At 39.5% G+C, this 19754-nt stretch overlaps 1 protein-coding gene across 2 annotated transcripts in view; it reads left to right on the top strand.

Annotated features, from left to right (window-relative positions):
• LOC100136701 (sodium channel protein type 4 subunit alpha) overlaps positions 1 to 19754 on the top strand; it is a 210328-nt gene that overhangs the window by 145481 nt on the left and 45093 nt on the right. For both annotated transcript variants that reach the window (XM_036934870.1, XM_036934869.1), the window contains 2 exons: positions 14949 to 15089; positions 15328 to 15672. In XM_036934870.1, the coding sequence (XP_036790765.1) occupies positions 14949 to 15089; positions 15328 to 15672 (486 nt within the window). The remainder of the gene's footprint in view (positions 1 to 14948; positions 15090 to 15327; positions 15673 to 19754) is intronic.

The raw sequence follows: 19754 nt of genomic DNA, 5'->3' as shown, positions 1-19754 counted from the left end.
TTTCAACTCTCCACAGCTTTTCTCTTATTGAATTAAACTCAGACTTTGTCCTTTTTGCCTCGATGGACTGACATTCACTTTTTATGCCTGTTCCCAATAGCATTTGGCTATTGGTATGTAGGCTATTTGGCGCCTGTAGAGTTCGGCCCTAACGGTTAGGCTTACGCACTAATGCCATATTAAATAATCAAAGAAAAACCTAAATGTAACCTATAAATTGACATTTTTTAAGGTATTGTTTTCTCTTTATGCAACCCACACAATATTTCATGACCCTAAACCCGCCCTGTGTCTTTGTGTGTGCCAATGCGCAAATCTGTGTGTTTGACTGACTGGCTGAATGACTGACATCACCAAATGAAGAGCATCCCGAGGTGTTTGTGAGTCCCTATTAATCCCATTGGGAATTGAGAATTCCCCTTTACATTATATCTGCTAATCAAGTTGGATGTACAGTCGTTCTTTTCCCCTATAGGCTACAGTAGCCATACAATGCAAATTCATCATTAAATAAAAAAAGAACACATTCAGCATAATAGCCAATTTGGTCTGGAAAATAAAATCCTATTAGCCTATAAGGTTTATCCTAGCATTATAGCTCTATAGCTTAAATTATATTACCCCTTGGTAATTCTGTGTGTGGGGGGGGGGATTTCATTGTAACACCATCGGGTGGATGGAGGTTGGAAGAGGAGGGTTGAGCTGATTATGTCCTATATATTTATAGTCATGGTAAAGCAACAGACTACGCCATATATATTTATAGTCATGTTAAAGCAGACGACTATGCCATATATATTTATAGTCATGTTAAAGCAGACGACTATGCAATATATATATATAGTCATGTTAAAGCAGCCGACTACGCCATATATGTGCATAGTCATGGTAAAGTAGACGACTATGCAATATATATTTATAGTCATGGTAAAGCAGACGACTACGCTATATATATTTATAGTCATGGTAAAGCAGACGACTACGCTATATATATTTATAGTCATGGTAAAGCAGACGACTACGCTATATATATTTATAGTCATGGTAAAGCAGACGACTACGCTATATATATTTATAGTCATGGTAAAGCAGACGACTACGCTATATATATTTATAGTCATGGTAAAGCAGACGACTACGCTATATATATTTATAGTCATGGTAAAGCAGACGACTACGCCATATATATTTATAGTCATGTTAAAGCAACAGACTACGCCATATATACATCAGTCATGACAAAGCAGCTTATTACTGATTCTATCCTGGCTAGGTGTGTCAGGGATCCCCTGGCGACAAACACAACATATCAGCACGCGAGACGAGTGTGGCGATTTGACACGCACTCATCTGCCCAGTGCAGCACAGTGGGTCCCTTGGGATATATGGGATGAGATATGAGGTGTTTATGGAGGAGCTGCTATGATGTGTCTCCTGTGGATTCTCAATGGGGGAGTGTTGGTGGTAGATCTGAATGTCCATCATTTCTAAGGTCGACCACATCCTGTAAACCTAAAAATCCCCGTCCCAAAACCAGCCTACATCCTAGGACACCTTTTCTTGATCTGAAAAAAATTGAATGGTTGGAAGCAAGATGAGGTGGCGATTCAGTGGACAACATGGTGTTTTGCTGTATCCCTCTCTGAGAAGGCAGAATGTCATGGACGGTGTGTTGTAAAGGACAAGTGTAGCAGGGCAGAAAATGGAAAAACCAGACACCCAATTACACCTGTCACAGTGGGCACCAGGCGTGGCGAGATGGGTATGGGGCACAGGGGGTGGGAGGGGCCGGCACAGGGGGTCCAGGGCTATGTTGCTTCCAACTCCCATCCTCAAACACACACACACATAAACACATACACATATGGATGAATATATGCACAACGCACGCACTGTGATAGTTCGCTCCCTTTGGTAATTTGGGGACACGCTAGACACTCACGGGCAATTTTGGTTTTCACTTCACCAAATTTCAGAATTTCAGAACCAATGAACATTGTCAACTTTGATTGATGCTGGCTGCAGAGATATAATAAATGGATGTTTATCAAGAAACAGATGAATGACATGACAATTAATTGATTTGGATTGATTTGATCGATGTGTTGCTACAACAGCTATGAGTCTTTGGAGAAACAGAGAGAGAACCGTCTCAGGTAAACGTGAACAATGCATTTTAGGTCTTAGGACAGGGGTGTCAAACAGAAGACGTAGAGGAACTAGAACTAACTTTCAGTGCGGTCCTCCAGACCTCTTTGAAGACCAAATGCGGCCCCCGGGAAAAAAATTGTAATGTTACTTTGATAGGCTCTATCAAATCACAGAAAGGATTTCATTAGTGAAGCTCATGTTAGGACATGGAGAAAAATCTAAATTTGACTACAAAATGGTGTTTGTAATCATTACACGGTGGTAATGAAACTCCATCATGAAACTGCATGCACGGTTGACATTTACTAAACCGAGGAAAAGTGGCCCTGTGTCTAAGGGACCATGGTTGCCGCGTGCACTTTAATCAAACAAGCGCACACACATGCACACACACACGCGCATCCGCAAATGCAGGCAGGCACACACACAAGCACGGATGACACACACTAAAACCACACAGCCCTACAACCCAGAGGAGTAGGTTCTCTTGTTTAACATGGACAAGGAGATCTCCGGTTCCAGTTGGAGGCTGACATTTATACCGGGCTCAAATCACTCCTGCTGTTTACATTTCTAGTGTTACACATCTGGGCCCTCTCCATCCACACCGACTCAGGAACCAAACCCGCAGGCTAGCTTTATCTAGTCTTTTTATCCAGCTGTATGGTTAACTGTAAGATGTTGTTTGTGACTAACTTTTCAATCAACGTGAAAGTAATAACATACCTTAAGGGAACATTTCGGCATTTCGTGTATGATCAGTGAGAAAGTCCATATTGCAAATGTACGGTCCCTTACCGAAATCGTTTGTAAAATTCGCGGTCGGCGTCGGGCCGTGCGGTAGGGCCGGACCTACCGGGAAGTCGTCGAATGAACTTTGTCGGACTTTCGGTTCCCGTTTTAAAAAAAAAACAAGTTTCGGACCGTTTTTCCGCCGTCCCGGACACTCCCACCAGATGGCATACGGAATCATATGGCAATTTGGCAAAACATCACGAATCGCGACGGGGCCTTATCTCAAAAACTGAAAATATTTCGAAGCCGAAACTTGGCGAGCGTAGGTTTGGCTCAAGGGGCAGTTGGCCCCGAACGGGATGGCGTCTAGGCCTCGACGGTTTTTGAGCTACGGCCATTTTTCTGGGATTAAAGGCTTAAAATGGAAGTAGAGAAATTATTTTTCCACTTCGGGTCAAAGCCAAGGAGCCTCCGGTGTCAATAAAAAAAGAACCAGCCATTTATCTGTCGTCATTTAAGAGAAACGGAACAATGACAAATTGGTGATGGTCACAAATAGGCGTTTTTTTTTTTCAACGGTTACAGATCCAGTTGCAGGGTGTTCATACGAATCTTTTTAAAGTGTGCTGCGGAGCTCTGCGACATTTCTGTGATTTTCTATGATTTTCTGAAATAACACAATAACCGACCATTAGAATAGTAGGCCCAAAATGAAGCCTGCCCCACAATGTCATTTGCTTTTGAGTGACAGTGAGAGAACCGTTAGGGTGAGAAGAAAAATTCCACCACATGAATGTTCCTAAGGTCCTCCCGATCTCAACAAGCCTAACCTTGACCGTGTGGCATTAACCCTTCACAGTAAAACAGGGTTTTTTGATCTCACAGATTACAGTGTCATCTCTCCCCATAGGAATACATTGCCTGCACCCCTAATTTCAACCTGAGGCCTATGTGGGTTATGAATGCCGTATGAACCTGTCTTCGGTACCAGTCCATCAGGCCACTATGAGGTCTACCTGTGTCGATTCTAAGCTTCCTGGACCAACCGGAAGTGGTTAAAATGCCCCTAAAAGTGTTTACCCATACACTGCATGCAGTTTGATAGACATAGTGCATTCAACCCTGTGTAGATCAGTCAATTCTTAATGTAAGGACTTAAAACTCAGGATTCTGTAACAGCATACCCCAATGAGGATATGTGGTGACTTATAGCTTCCTGTGCCAACCGGAAGTGCCATAATTGGTGTCTCAGGGGCTGTTTCGAAGGGTTAAAAAATTCAGATCTGTCCAAAACTTCATATATGTGATTAGGCAACCCCCATGAACTGTAAATCAGTCATTTTTCCCAAAAAAAATCAAAGGAAAAAAAAATTGCACTAAAACACAACTTGGATGGAGGGACGTATTGGGGTGCGTAGAGACAGACAGTGGCCGCAATAGTTAGCTTTGTTCGAGCTAAAAAAGAACGGTCGGACCTAGAGTTCCGAAACTTTAGAAACCTGTTCTAGACCTCCGGGCCATGGTGCGTGGCGAGTTACGTGGCTCTAGATGGTTCTCGGACCGAGAAACAGCCTCGTACATTCGCAATAACTTCAATTCATTTTTGCATCACGAAAATGACGACGTTTAGAAAAGTCTCAGAGACGCAAGGCTAGGTGCGTTGAAACCGGCTCGGCCCATAGAGACGGACCCCAAAGTTTCTGTCCGATAGCTCGTTCAAGGACCCCGTAGCAAGGCATGGAAATAAGTGGATTTTCAGCACCAATTAGGGTTTTTCTCGGACACCAAATGACCTATCGAGCCGAAACTCGGGATTCGGGGTCGCCTCACATAGGACTTCGCATAATGTCCGAACTGGACCCGCAGCTAGAACGTAACTATGTGTTTTACCTTTTTATTATGTTTTAAACTAGAGGCGCTGTGAATTATGGGACTGCTCTGACATATATGATAGTTGGCATCTAAATGAGTAGGAAACAGTGGGTTTGGTGTCATAATGACATCTAATTGACTGATGGACACTGACTTGCTAGTTGACTTTTGTACATTTGCAATATGTTTAAACAGAGAGGGACCATCACCAAAATGGCATTCTGAAATCAACACAAAAAATGGCATCACCATAGTCTCCAGACTGTGCTGAGTTCAACGAGCTATCCCGCTTGACCGTAGCTCGCTCGGTCTAGGCGCAGCAACCATTAGAATATTAGGCCCAAAATGAAGCCTGCCCCACAATGTCATTTGCTTTTGAGTGACAGTGAGAGAACCGTTAGGGTGAGAAGAAAAATTCCACCATAGGAATGTTCCTAAGGTCCTCCCGATCTGAACAAGCCTAACCTTGACCGTGTGGCATTAACCCTTCACAGTAAAACAGTGTTTTTTGATCTCACAGATTACAGTGTCATCTCTCCCCATAGGAATACATTGCCTGCACCACAAAATTCAACCTGAGGCCTATGTGGGTTATGAATGCCGTATGAACCTGTCTTCGGTACCAGTCCATCAGGCCACTATGAGGTCTACCTGTGTTGATTCTAAGCTTCCTGGACCAACCGGAAGTGGTTCAAATCACCCTAAAAGTGTTTACCCATACACTGCCTGCAGTTTGATAGACATAGTGCATTCAACCCTGTGTAGATCAGTCAATTCTTAACGTAAAGACTTAAAACTCGGGATTCTGTAAGTGGCCATGTCAATCAAGACATGTGGTGATTTATAGCTTCCTGTGCCAACCGGAAGTGCCATAATTGGTGTCTCAGGGGCTGTTTCGAAGGGTTAAAAAATTCAGATCTGTCCAAAACTTCATATATGTGATTAGGCAACCCCCATGAACTGTAAATCAGTCATTTTTCCCAAAAAAAATCAAAGGAAAAAAAAATTGCACTAAAACACAACTTGGATGGAGGGACGTATTGGGGTGCGTAGAGACAGACAGTGGCCGCAATAGTTAGCTTTGTTCGAGCTAAAAAAGAACGGTCGGACCTAGAGTTCCGAAACTTTAGAAACCTGTTCTAGACCTCCGGGCCATGATGCGTGGCGAGTTACGTGGCTCTAGACGGTTCTCGGACCGAGAAACAGCCTCGTACATTTGGAATAACTTCAATTCATTTTTGCATCACGAAAATGACGACGTTTAGAAAAGTCTCAGAGACGCAAGGCTAGGTGCGTTGAAACCGGCTCGGCCCATAGAGACGGACCCCAAAGTTTCTGTCCGATAGCTCGTTCAAGGACCCCGTAGCAAGGCATGGAAATAAGTGGATTTTCAGCACCAATTAGGGTTTTTCTCGGACACCAAATGACCTATCGAGCCGAAACTCGGGATTCGGGGTCGCCTCACATAGGACTTCGCATAATGTCCGAACTGGACCCGCAGCTAGAACGTAACTATGTGTTTTACCTTTTTATTATGTTTTCAACTAGAGGCGCTGTGAATTATGGGCCTGCTCTGACATATGTGATAGTTGGCTACTAAATGAGTAGGAAAAAGTGGGTTTGGTGTCAATTGATATCCATTTGGTGTCATAATGACATCTAATTGACTGATGGACACTGACTTGCTAGTTGACTTTTGTACATTTGCAATATGTTTAAACGGAGAGGGACCATCACCAAAATGGCATTCTGAAATCAACACAAAAAATGGCATCACCATAGTCTCCAGACTGTTCTGAGTTCAACGAGCTATCCCGCTTGACCGTAGCTCGCTCGGTCTAGGCGCAGCAACCATTAGAATAGAAGGCCCAAAATGAAGCCTGCACCACAATGTCATTTGCTTTTGAGTGACAGTGAGAGAACCGTTAGGGTGAGAAGAAAAATTCCACCACTTGAATGTTCCTAAGGTCCTCCCGATCTCAACAAGCCTAACCTTGACCGTGTGGCATTAACCCTTCACAGTAAAACAGTGTTTTTTGATCTCACAGATTACAGTGTCATCTCTCCCCATAGGAATACATTGCCTGCACCCCTAATTTCAACCTGAGGCCTATGTGGGTTATGAATGCCGTATGAACCTGTCTTCGGTACCAGTCCATCAGGCCACTATGAGGTCTACCTGTGTTGATTCTAAGCTTCCTGGACCAACCGGAAGTGGTTAAAATGCCCCTAAAAGTGTTTACCCATACAATGCATGCAGTTTGATAGACATAGTGCATTCAACCCTGTGTAGATCAGTCAATTCTTAACGTAAGGACTTAAAACTCAGGATTCTGTAACAGCATACCCCAATGAGGATATGTGTTGATTTATAACTTCCTGTGCCAACCGGAAGTGCCATAATTGGTGTCTCAGGGGCTGTTTCGAAGGGTTAAAAAAGTCTGATCTTTCCAAAACTTCATATGTGTGATTAGGCAACCCCCATGAACTGTAAATCAGTCATTTTTCCCAAAAAAAATCAAAGGAAAAAAAAATTGCACTAAAACACAACTTGGATGGAGGGACGTATTGGGGTGCGTAGAGACAGACAGTGGCTCCAATAGTTAGCTTTGTTGGAGCTAAAAAAGAACCGTCGGACCTAGAGTTCCGAAACTTTAGAAACCTGTTCTAGACCTCCCGTAGATGGTGCGTGGTGAGTTACGTGGCTCTAGAAGGTTCTCGGACCGAGAAACAGCCTCGTACATTTGAAATAACTTCAATTCATTTTTGCATCACGAAAATGACGACATTTAGAAATGTCCCAGAGTCACAAGACTAGGTGCATTGCGAACGTCTCGGCCCATATAGACAGACCCCAACGTTTCTGTCCGATATCTCATTCAAGGACCCCGTAGCAAGTCATGGAAAATAGTGGATTTTCAGCACCAATTAGGGTTTTTCTCGGACACCAAATGACCTATCGAGCCGAAACTTGGGATTCGGGGTCGCCTCAGCTAGGCCAACACATAACATAAGAAATGGACCCGCAGCTAGAACGTAACTACGTGTTTTATGGTTTTTTTATGGTTTGTACCGAAGGCGTTGTGAATTTTGGGCCAGCTCTGAAGTATGTAATAGTTGGCTACTAAACGAGTTGGAAAAAGTGGGTTTGGTGTCAGTTTGTATCAGTTTGGTGGTCAGAATGATATCTAATTGACTGATGGACTCTTGTCCACTTGACTCTTGTACATTTGCAATATGATTCTATAGTGAAAAAACATCACCAAAAGCGACATTCTGAAATCAACCCAAACGAGCGATTGAGATGACCCAGAATCACTGCAAAGCCATCCCGAGTTCATCGGGCCAGTCAATTTCACATTCCTGCAGGATTTTTATAGCATGACAAATTCGTGATGGTACCTGCCCATTAAAACATATTGCAAATGCACAGTGACTTTGAAAAAGTAAGAAACAAAAAAAAATACATCTAAAATTTTTTGAGCATGACAAATTCGTGATGGTACCTGCCCATTGAAACATATTCCAAATGCACAGTGACTTTGAAAAAGTAAGGAAACAAAAAAAAATACATCTAAAAAATTTTGAGCATGACAAATTCGTGATGGTACCTGCCCATTGAAACATATTGCAAATGCACAGTGACTTTGAAAAAGTAAGGAAACATAAACAAATTCGATAAACAAATTCGTGATGGTACCTGCCCATTGAAACATATTGCAAATGCACAGTGACTTTGAAAAAGTAAGGAAACATAAACAAATTCGATAAACAAATTCGTGATGGTACCTGCCCATTGAAACATATTGCAAATGCACAGTGACTTTGAAAAAGTAAGGAAACATAAACAAATTCGATAAACAAATTCGTGATGGTACCTGCCCATTAAAACATATTCCAAATGCACAGTGACTTTGAAAAAGTAAGAAAACAAAAAAAAATACATCTAAAAAATTTTGAGCATGACAAATTCGTGATGGTACCTGCCCATTGAAACATATTGCAAATGCACAGTGACTTTGAAAAAGTAAGGAAACATAAACAAATTCGATAAACAAATTCGTGATGGTACCTGCCCATTAAAACATATTCCAAATGCACAGTGACTTTGAAAAAGTAAGGAAACAAAAAAAAATACATCTAAAAAAATTTTGAGCATGACAAATTCGTGATGGTACCTGCCCATTGAAACATATTGCAAATGCACAGTGACTTTGAAAAAGTAAGGAAACATAAACAAATTCGATAAACAAATTCGTGATGGTACCTGCCCATTAAAACATATTCCAAATGCACAGTGACTTTGAAAAAGTAAGAAACAAAAAAAAATACATCTAAAATTTTTTGAGCATGACAAATTCGTGATGGTACCTGCCCATTGAAACATATTGCAAATGCACAGTGACTTTGAAAAAGTAAGGAAACATAAACAAATTCGATAAACAAATTCGTGATGGTACCTGCCCATTAAAACATATTCCAAATGCACAGTGACTTTGAAAAAGTAAGAAACAAAAAAAAATACATCTAAAAAATTTTGAGCATGACAAATTCGTGATGGTACCTTCCCATTGAAACATATTGCAAATGCACAGTGACTTTGAAAAAGTAAGGAAACATAAACAAATTCGATAAACAAATTCGTGATGGTACCTGCCCATTAAAACATATTCCAAATGCACAGTGACTTTGAAAAAGTAAGGAAACAAAAAAAAATACATCTAAAAAATTTTGAGCATGACAAATTCGTGATGGTACCTGCCCATTGAAACATATTGCAAATGCACAGTGACTTTGAAAAAGTAAGGAAACATAAACAAATTCGATAAACAAATTCGTGATGGTACCTGCCCATTGAAACATATTGCAAATGCACAGTGACTTTGAAAAAGTAAGGAAACATAAACAAATTCGATAAACAAATTCGTGATGGTACCTGCCCATTAAAACATATTCCAAATGCACAGTGACTTTGAAAAAGTAAGGAAACAAAAAAAAATACATCTAAAAAATTTTGAGCATGACAAATTCGTGATGGTACCTGCCCATTGAAACATATTGCAAATGCACAGTGACTTTGAAAAAGTAAGGAAACATAAACAAATTCGATAAACAAATTCGTGATGGTACCTGCCCATTGAAACATATTGCAAATGCACAGTGACTTTGAAAAAGTAAGGAAACATAAACAAATTCGATAAACAAATTCGTGATGGTACCTGCCCATTAAAACATATTCCAAATGCACAGTGACTTTGAAAAAGTAAGAAAACAAAAAAAAATACATCTAAAAAATTTTGAGCATGACAAATTCGTGATGGTACCTGCCCATTGAAACATATTGCAAATGCACAGTGACTTTGAAAAAGTAAGGAAACATAAACAAATTCGATAAACAAATTCGTGATGGTACCTGCCCATTGAAACATATTGCAAATGCACAGTGACTTTGAAAAAGTAAGGAAACATAAACAAATTCGATAAACAAATTCGTGATGGTACCTGCCCATTAAAACATATTCCAAATGCACAGTGACTTTGAAAAAGTAAGGAAACAAAAAAAAATACATCTAAAAAAATTTTGAGCATGACAAATTCGTGATGGTACCTGCCCATTGAAACATATTGCAAATGCACAGTGACTTTGAAAAAGTAAGGAAACATAAACAAATTCGATAAACAAATTCGTGATGGTACCTGCCCATTAAAACATATTCCAAATGCACAGTGACTTTGAAAAAGTAAGAAACAAAAAAAAATACATCTAAAATTTTTTGAGCATGACAAATTCGTGATGGTACCTGCCCATTGAAACATATTGCAAATGCACAGTGACTTTGAAAAAGTAAGGAAACATAAACAAATTCGATAAACAAATTCGTGATGGTACCTGCCCATTAAAACATATTCCAAATGCACAGTGACTTTGAAAAAGTAAGAAACAAAAAAAAATACATCTAAAAAATTTTGAGCATGACAAATTCGTGATGGTACCTGCCCATTGAAACATATTGCAAATGCACAGTGACTTTGAAAAAGTAAGGAAACATAAACAAATTCGATAAACAAATTCGTGATGGTACCTGCCCATTGAAACATATTGCAAATGCACAGTGACTTTGAAAAAGTAAGGAAACATAAACAAATTCGATAAACAAATTCGTGATGGTACCTGCCCATTAAAACATATTCCAAATGCACAGTGACTTTGAAAAAGTAAGGAAACAAAAAAAAATACATCTAAAAAATTTTGAGCATGACAAATTCGTGATGGTACCTGCCCATTGAAACATATTGCAAATGCACAGTGACTTTGAAAAAGTAAGGAAACATAAACAAAAACGATAAACAAATTCGTGATGGTACCTGCCCATTAAAACATATTCCAAATGCACAGTGACTTTGAAAAAGTAAGGAAACAAAAAAAAATACATCTAAAAAATTTTGAGCATGACAAATTCGTGATGGTACCTGCCCATTGAAACATATTGCAAATGCACAGTGACTTTGAAAAAGTAAGGAAACATAAACAAATTCGATAAACAAATTCGTGATGGTACCTGCCCATTGAAACATATTGCAAATGCACAGTGACTTTGAAAAAGTAAGGAAACATAAACAAATTCGATAAACAAATTCGTGATGGTACCTGCCCATTAAAACATATTCCAAATGCACAGTGACTTTGAAAAAGTAAGGAAACAAAAAAAAATACATCTAAAAAATTTTGAGCATGACAAATTCGTGATGGTACCTGCCCATTGAAACATATTGCAAATGCACAGTGACTTTGAAAAAGTAAGGAAACATAAACAAATTCGATAAACAAATTCGTGATGGTACCTGCCCATTAAAACATATTCCAAATGCACAGTGACTTTGAAAAAGTAAGAAACAAAAAAAAATACATCTAAAATTTTTTGAGCATGACAAATTCGTGATGGTACCTGCCCATTGAAACATATTGCAAATGCACAGTGACTTTGAAAAAGTAAGGAAACATAAACAAATTCGATAAACAAATTCGTGATGGTACCTGCCCATTAAAACATATTCCAAATGCACAGTGACTTTGAAAAAGTAAGGAAACAAAAAAAAATACATCTAAAAAATTTTGAGCATGACAAATTCGTGATGGTACCTGCCCATTGAAACATATTGCAAATGCACAGTGACTTTGAAAAAGTAAGGAAACATAAACAAATTCGATAAACAAATTCGTGATGGTACCTGCCCATTAAAACATATTCCAAATGCACAGTGACTTTGAAAAAGTAAGAAACAAAAAAAAATACATCTAAAAAATTTTGAGCATGACAAATTCGTGATGGTACCTGCCCATTGAAACATATTGCAAATGCACAGTGACTTTGAAAAAGTAAGGAAACATAAACAAATTCGATAAACAAATTCGTGATGGTACCTGCCCATTAAAACATATTCCAAATGCACAGTGACTTTGAAAAAGTAAGAAACAAAAAAAAATACATCTAAAATTTTTTGAGCATGACAAATTCGTGATGGTACCTGCCCATTGAAACATATTGCAAATGCACAGTGACTTTGAAAAAGTAAGGAAACATAAACAAATTCGATAAACAAATTCGTGATGGTACCTGCCCATTAAAACATATTCCAAATGCACAGTGACTTTGAAAAAGTAAGAAACAAAAAAAAATACATCTAAAAAATTTTGAGCATGACAAATTCGTGATGGTACCTGCCCATTGAAACATATTGCAAATGCACAGTGACTTTGAAAAAGTAAGGAAACATAAACAAATTCGATAAACAAATTCGTGATGGTACCTGCCCATTAAAACATATTCCAAATGCACAGTGACTTTGAAAAAGTAAGAAACAAAAAAAAATACATCTAAAAAATTTTGAGCATGACAAATTCGTGATGGTACCTGGCCATTGAAACATATTGCAAATGCACAGTGACTTTGAAAAAGTAAGGAAACATAAACAAATTCGATAAACAAATTCGTGATGGTACCTGCCCATTAAAACATATTCCAAATGCACAGTGACTTTGAAAAAGTAAGGAAACAAAAAAAAATACATCTAAAAAATTTTGAGCATGACAAATTCGTGATGGTACCTGCCCATTGAAACATATTGCAAATGCACAGTGACTTTGAAAAAGTAAGGAAACATAAACAAATTCGATAAACAAATTCGTGATGGTACCTGCCCATTAAAACATATTGCAAATGCAGAGAGACTTTGAAAAAGTAAGGAAACATAAACAAAAAAACATCCCAAAAAATGTTGGGTAACCAGCTGCATATTTTAGATCACAAGCTTGAATTCTGAGCATGACAAATTCGTGATGGTACCTGCCCATTAAAACATATTGCAAATGCACAGTGACTTTGAAAAAGTAAGGAAACATAAACAAAAAAACATCCCAAAATTTTTTTTTTGGGTTACCAGTTGCATATTTTAGATCACCAGGTGCACATTTCAGGTCACCAGGTGCACATTTCAGATCACCAGGTGCACGGAGGAAAATATTTACTTTTGACTTTGACTTTTGACTTCCTATGACATCATATTGCAAATGGAGAAAACATATGCCTTATGCACAAGTAAAACAAAAAGAAATATGTAATACAAGTTGACCAAGGTATAGTTTGAGCAAAGTAAAGTTTGAATTTTGAGCATGACAAATTCGTGATGGTACCTGCCCATTAAAACATATTGCAAATGTACAGTGACTTTGAAAAAGTAAGGAAACATAAACAAAAAAACATCCCAAAATTTTTTTTTTGGGTTACCAGTTGCATATTTTAGATCACCAGGTGCACATTTCTGGTCACCAGGTGCACATTTCAGATCACCAGGTGCACGGAGGAAAATGTTTACTTTTGACTTTGACTTTTGACTTCCTATGACATCATATTGCAAATGGAGAAAACATATGCCTTATGCACAAGTAAAACAAAAAGAAATATGTAATACAAGTTGACCAAGGTATAGTTTGAGCAAAGTAAAGTTTGAATTTTGAGCATGACAAATTCGTGATGGTATCTGCCCATTAAAACGTATTGCAAATGCACAGTGACTTTGAAAAAGTAAGGAAACATAAACAAAAAAAATCCAAAAAATTTTGTTGCACATTTTAGATCATCAGTTGCACGGAGGAAAATATTTACTTTTGACTTAGACTTTTGACTTCCTATGACATCATATTGCAAATGGAGAAAACATATGCCTTATGCACAAGTAAAAAAAATATGATAATAAAGCATGACTAAAGTATGTTGATAAAGTTCTTATACATGTGTTATTGACACAAAAATCGAAAGAATTTTGAAAAAAGGTCAAGAAAGCACTTTTTTAAGGATGTATGAAGTTTTTTACCAAATTTTGACATTTTTGACTTTTGACTTTTGACTTCCTATGAAATCATATTCCAAATGGAGAAAACATATGCCTTATGCACAAGTAAAAAAATATATATATATATGATAATAAAGTATGACTAAAGTATGTTGATAAAGTTCTTATACATGTGTAATTGACACAAAAATCGAAAGAATTTTGAAAAAAGGTCCAGAAAGCACTTTTTTAAGGATGTGTGAAGTTTTTTACCAAATTTTGACATTTTTGACTTTTGACTTTTGACTTCCTATGAAATCATATTGCAAATGGACAAAACATATGCCTTATGCGCATGTACTTAAAAAATATATATATATGATGACAAAAGTATACTCATACAGTACTTACCCATGTGTAATTGACAAAAAACTCGAAAGAATTTCGAAAAAAGGTCCAGAAAGCACTTTTTTAAGGGTTTTTAAGTTTTTTTTAAAAAATGTCATTTTTCAAAATTTGGCTTTTGGATGTTGACTTGGGTGCCATTTGCAATATGAAATGCCCCGGTGGAACGCACACGCCCCCTATTGGAATTTTGAAGTGTTACAATTGGCAATTGCCATATGGCATTTGCAATATACTTTGCATGAATCAACGCCAAATTGGGTGGTATTGACCATCGTGTATATGGTTTGTCCAATGCCAATATACCGCCATTTGTTTTTGTCCAAATCAGGGGGGTATTCCCTTACATCTTAAGGACTCCAGTTGGGCATATATTCATCACTGACTTTACCTAGTTATACTAAACAGAAGGACAAGGTTTTATTCAAACTCATCTCCCTCTCTACTCCTCCCAGGTACTCAACCTCTTCCTAGCCTTGCTGCTCAGCTCATTCAGCTCAGACAACCTCTCGGCACCTGATGACGACGGCGAGATGAACAACCTGCAAATCGCTCTTGGTCGCATCAAAAGCGGCATGGGCTGGCTCCGAAGCCAGGTCGGACACTTTTTTCATATGTTTTTATTTCATAATTATGATATACTTTTTTTACTATATAGTGTGGACAATTACATAGATTCTAGGTAAGATATGACACAAAACGTACGACGGGGCAAAATAAAACAACCAATAACAACCAAACAAACAAATGAATCACCGGGAAAAAATGAAGTACATACAAAAATAAATACAAGTTCATCACATCTTGTAAACATAGTTCATTACTTCATTGTAGATCTGCGACTTCTTCAACGGCAACTTCAAGAGGCGACGGCAGAAGAGAAAAGAAACAAAGGCCATGGTGAAGCTCAAGAGGCTGAGCCACGGTGCTCCGCTTGGCGAGGTGGGCAACGGGACAGTGGTGACGGTGGGGGGAGGGATCGGGGTGATCGGGCGCCACGGAGAGAAGATAATGGTCCCGGAGGTCGATGACAGCTACATGACAAACCCCAATCTGACCATCAGCGTGCCCATCGCTCCTGGCGAATCAGACGTGGAGTTCCCTGAGGAGGATGATGATGATGAGGATGAGAGCGAGAGCTCGGAGGAGGAGGAGGAGGAAGTGGAGGAGAGCAAGCAGGTAGGATGGGTTGGTGGTAGTGTTGGGTACCGATATTGGAAAGTCTATACCAATATCAGCTGCATCTTTGCGATACGAGCTATTCAGATATTGTTATCTCCTCATGAACTAGGTTTCCAACCAATTGGCGAAAGATTTTTATGCAAATATTTAAAAATCTGCATTAAAACAATTGACTTGCTGCGGATAAGAGGCTGTGCGTGATGACGAGGTAACTTTTGCGGTTAAATTCCCGTGTACTGAATACAAAATACAAGTTAAATATGTTTCCATGTGTTTTCAACTCTACTGATGGTTTTGTCACCCAAAAAAGTTGCGTTTTATAGCAAATGTACTCCCCCTCGAGCCCTACACAGCTGACTCAAATAACCAACTCATCATCAAGCTTTGGTTATTTGAATCAGCTGTGTAGTGCAATTTATTGGACAGGAGCATCAAGCTCATCACCTTGCACTTTCACCACCCTGTGAAGTTCATCATAACTGATTTGATCAGTAGCCTAATAAACTGCATGTCCTCCCCAGTTGTTGTAGGAGGACCACACAACATGGCTCCACGTTTACTTTGATATGATGGTTATCATATCACTATTTGTGAATAAAATGCTTCCATCGCCATTTCTTGCATGATTAATTTTACAGACACAAAAAGATCCCACCTTGTCTAGCGGATTTTGTTTTGTTGACATTTGCAAAGTTTACTAACCAAATGTGCTGTTTCAATCAGGCCCGTCGTAAAGAAATGTATCCAACATGTACTTTACGTGCATAAAAAGGTTGGATGGATTCCTGGTTAGTTAAGCTAATATTTCCTACTTTTAAGTGATGCTCCAGAGCTTTTGTATAATTTCAGCCAATAGTTTTGAAAGTATTGCTCACGAGCTAAAATGGGTCCCCGAAAATTGTGTTCTACGTCATCCATTTCGTATGATATGTTACGTCCTGCAAAGAAAAAGTGCAATTCGTATGATATGTTACGAATTCTAATTGGTACAATGTGTTCTGAATTGGTAAGTACTTAAGATCCCGGACTGCATCTTTAATTAGTAATTGACTCCAGATTGCAGACTAGTGGTAGGAATGGAATCGTGACAGAGTTTGTCTTGTTTCTCTCTACAGCATGGATGGGCAACTTTGATGGGGTGGGGGCCACACAAAATCCGCAGTTGCTCACAGGTCTGCGTACCCAAATGCGCATAGCCACTACCACATTGAGAGCAAAACATTTTAGCAGCCCCCTTCTTGACAGCAGAGAGACATTTTGAGTTATTTTTACTCATTTTACCATTGCGCGTAGTGAAAATATTGCAGTATTAAAGCTAGTTTTCTGCAATTCTACACATTTTGCTATGGGGTGGAGACAATATTTGGAATTGTATAATTCATTTCATGCAATTCTACACATTTCTACAAATGTTTGTAGTTTTTAATATGATATCTGATTGAGACTGACTAACAAAACCTATGCCCCCCCCCTGACAGTAACATGGCTAATTGAATGACTATCAGTGACATAACAAGATAAAAACTTCTGATGCAAAACCATATTTCGAAATTGCATCTTGCGGATTCTACTGTTCTAACTTGCAACAGTAAGTTTTTCCCCAACTAAGATTTAAAAAATATAGCATTTTTTAAAAAAAAGTTAAAATCTGAGGGCCTGTTGCCCGCTGGCCACCATTTGCCCCTCCCTGTTGTACAGGTATTATCATGTGTGCTTCTCTGACATCGGCTCGCTCATGAAATGGTAGAGCTGTGCTGTTTGTTTGTGTCTACTAATTGAGGATCAGATAGATTAATTAATTATTGTAGATCTCTCTCTCTCTCTCTCTCTCTCTCTCTCTCTCTCTCTCTCTCTCTCTCTCTCTCTCTCTCTGTCTCTCTCTCTCTCTCGCTCAATCGCTCTCTGGCCCGAGAGGTTGCTTAGCTAGGCTAATAACAGGAGAGAGAGCCTTAGAGGGAGAGAGAAAGCCTTCTCTCTTTCTTGCTCCCTCTATCTCTCATGCTCTCCCTCCTCCCTTTCTCTCACTCCATCCCTATCCCTCTCTCTCCCTCTCTCCAAGTGAGCCACTCCAAGCCCACGCACAAAGGCTATTTTCATGCCTTGTTTTGTTTTCTCGTTTCCTCCAGAGCAATTTGGCCCCAAGCGGACTCTTCCCAAAATGGATGCCCTGTCCAATTTTACCCCTTTCTAAAGATTTATACTACTATTTTGGCAATTGGGTCCTTCTTCCATTTGGTAACAATGGCCCTCTATATTTCCGCCCAATCAGGAATATGGAATTAGATCCTTAAGGGCAAGGTGCATTTGTTTGCCTGCATTTGTCTTTAACGTTACTGTCTCTGTGTCTGCATCCACTATAGGAAGCTAGATCGTGTGCCGTTACTTTGTTGTCTGGGGGTTATGGTCAATTTCAAAGATGAATTTATGTTGATAAGGAGGCATGTGAAATGAGCAAGGCTCCATGAATAAATGTAAAACTGTAATTTGACTTGTTAAAATAGTTGAGGCAAGGAGAGAGGGAGAGAGGGCTCGGCATACCACCGGTGTGCACTACAAGGTTGAAGTATATAGAGCAATGACTGTTTATGGGAATATGATGCAGAATTACCAACATGTAGAACAGGTTGTTGAGGGAGAGAGAGTGAGAGACAAAAAGCATCTGTGTTCTCTTTCTTTCTCTCTCTCACTCTAAACCGAGATGACTGGTTTGTTTCTTTGCACACCTGTGCTCCAATCAGTTTTAAGAGAGCGGTTACGTCTTGCCCACCTGCTTTAATCACACGACGCACCTGTCTTCTCACCTTCCCTTGTTCTCTTTTTCCCTCTTTTATCTCTACACTCACTACATCTCGGTACACCTGCCCGTACACCCACTCACTCTGTTTTATCTTTCTCTACACCTGTCCTCTCTCAACAACCTGTTCTGTACATGTCTCCCATGGAGGCTTTATCAGGTTTCCACGTTTGTGAAATGTTCCCTAAACGTTTGCTGTGGCTCAATGTGTAGATGATCATGGTGGTGTGCCGTTCCCTCTGTTTCCCTAGCCAGTTTCCCATGCAGACAGGGATGTGGCCCACAAGGGAAAACATGGCATAAAAATCAACTGTCTGCATCTATTCATGTAACCGTGGCCTCGGATGCGTGCCTGTCGCTATCCCTTGTCAGGAAAAGGGCAGCGAGAGAGAATATTGCCCTGAAACATTAGTTAGCACCTACAAGTGAATTAGAAACATTCAAAACAGGGCAGGGGTGATGTTGTGGATATTTCTGTATGTTGTCGTTTGTATGTGTATGTTTTCTATTGTAATAAAAATAAATAATAGAAACATCCAAAACATTGGAAATGAAGAGTTTCATATAGGTTAGCAGCAGGAAACAAAGTGTCTCTGCTTTAGTTTTTGCTGTGGAGAGTGTGCAGCGGAGGCAGACGTGGCTCGTCCCTTTCACAACTCCTTAACGTCAAAGTGTGGCTGGGGGGGGGGGGTGAGAGAAAAGCAGTGCTAGCACACATGCAGACAAACCTCCCATATGAGCTGTTATGTCACTGCCGGCTGAAAGACTGGGAAAATGTAGATGGCATGTTTTAACCTCTGACCCCCACCTTACCTCTTCCTCAGTCAACAGCCTGTCTGTCTGATTCATCACTACAGGGGGCCAAGGCCAGGACCACTTTTTACACCTCGGAGGGTGTGTGTGTGTGTGTGTGTGTGTGTGTGTGTGTGTGTGTGTGTGTGTGTGTGTGTGTGTGTGTGTGTGTGTGTGTGTGTGTGTGTGTGTGTGTGTGTGTGTGTGTGTGAGTGTGAGTGTTTGTAGAGGCTGGAGCTGTTACTGACCATTTCCTCACACCATTGAGCCATTGTATATCAGAACCATAGCTTGTAAATTCAACTCTGTCACTAGTGGCTTGATAATGTTTTAGCGGGAAGCCTATGTTGATTATCCCACTAACAAGGTTATTGTGCAAGGCTAATCCTGTAAAAACATAGAAAGACCATGCTCACGTCACAGTGCTACACTTCCTGCCAGTGTGCTTAACTTTTACTTCTGCTAACCCCAAGGGTAAATACCTCAGCGTTCT

The sequence above is a fragment of the Oncorhynchus mykiss genome, chromosome 11 (genome assembly GCF_013265735.2).
Source record: "Oncorhynchus mykiss isolate Arlee chromosome 11, USDA_OmykA_1.1, whole genome shotgun sequence".
Classification (NCBI taxonomy): Eukaryota; Metazoa; Chordata; class Actinopteri; order Salmoniformes; family Salmonidae; genus Oncorhynchus; species Oncorhynchus mykiss.
The sequence above is the reverse complement of the archived record's forward strand: the minus strand, read 5'-3'. Positions and strand labels throughout refer to the sequence as shown.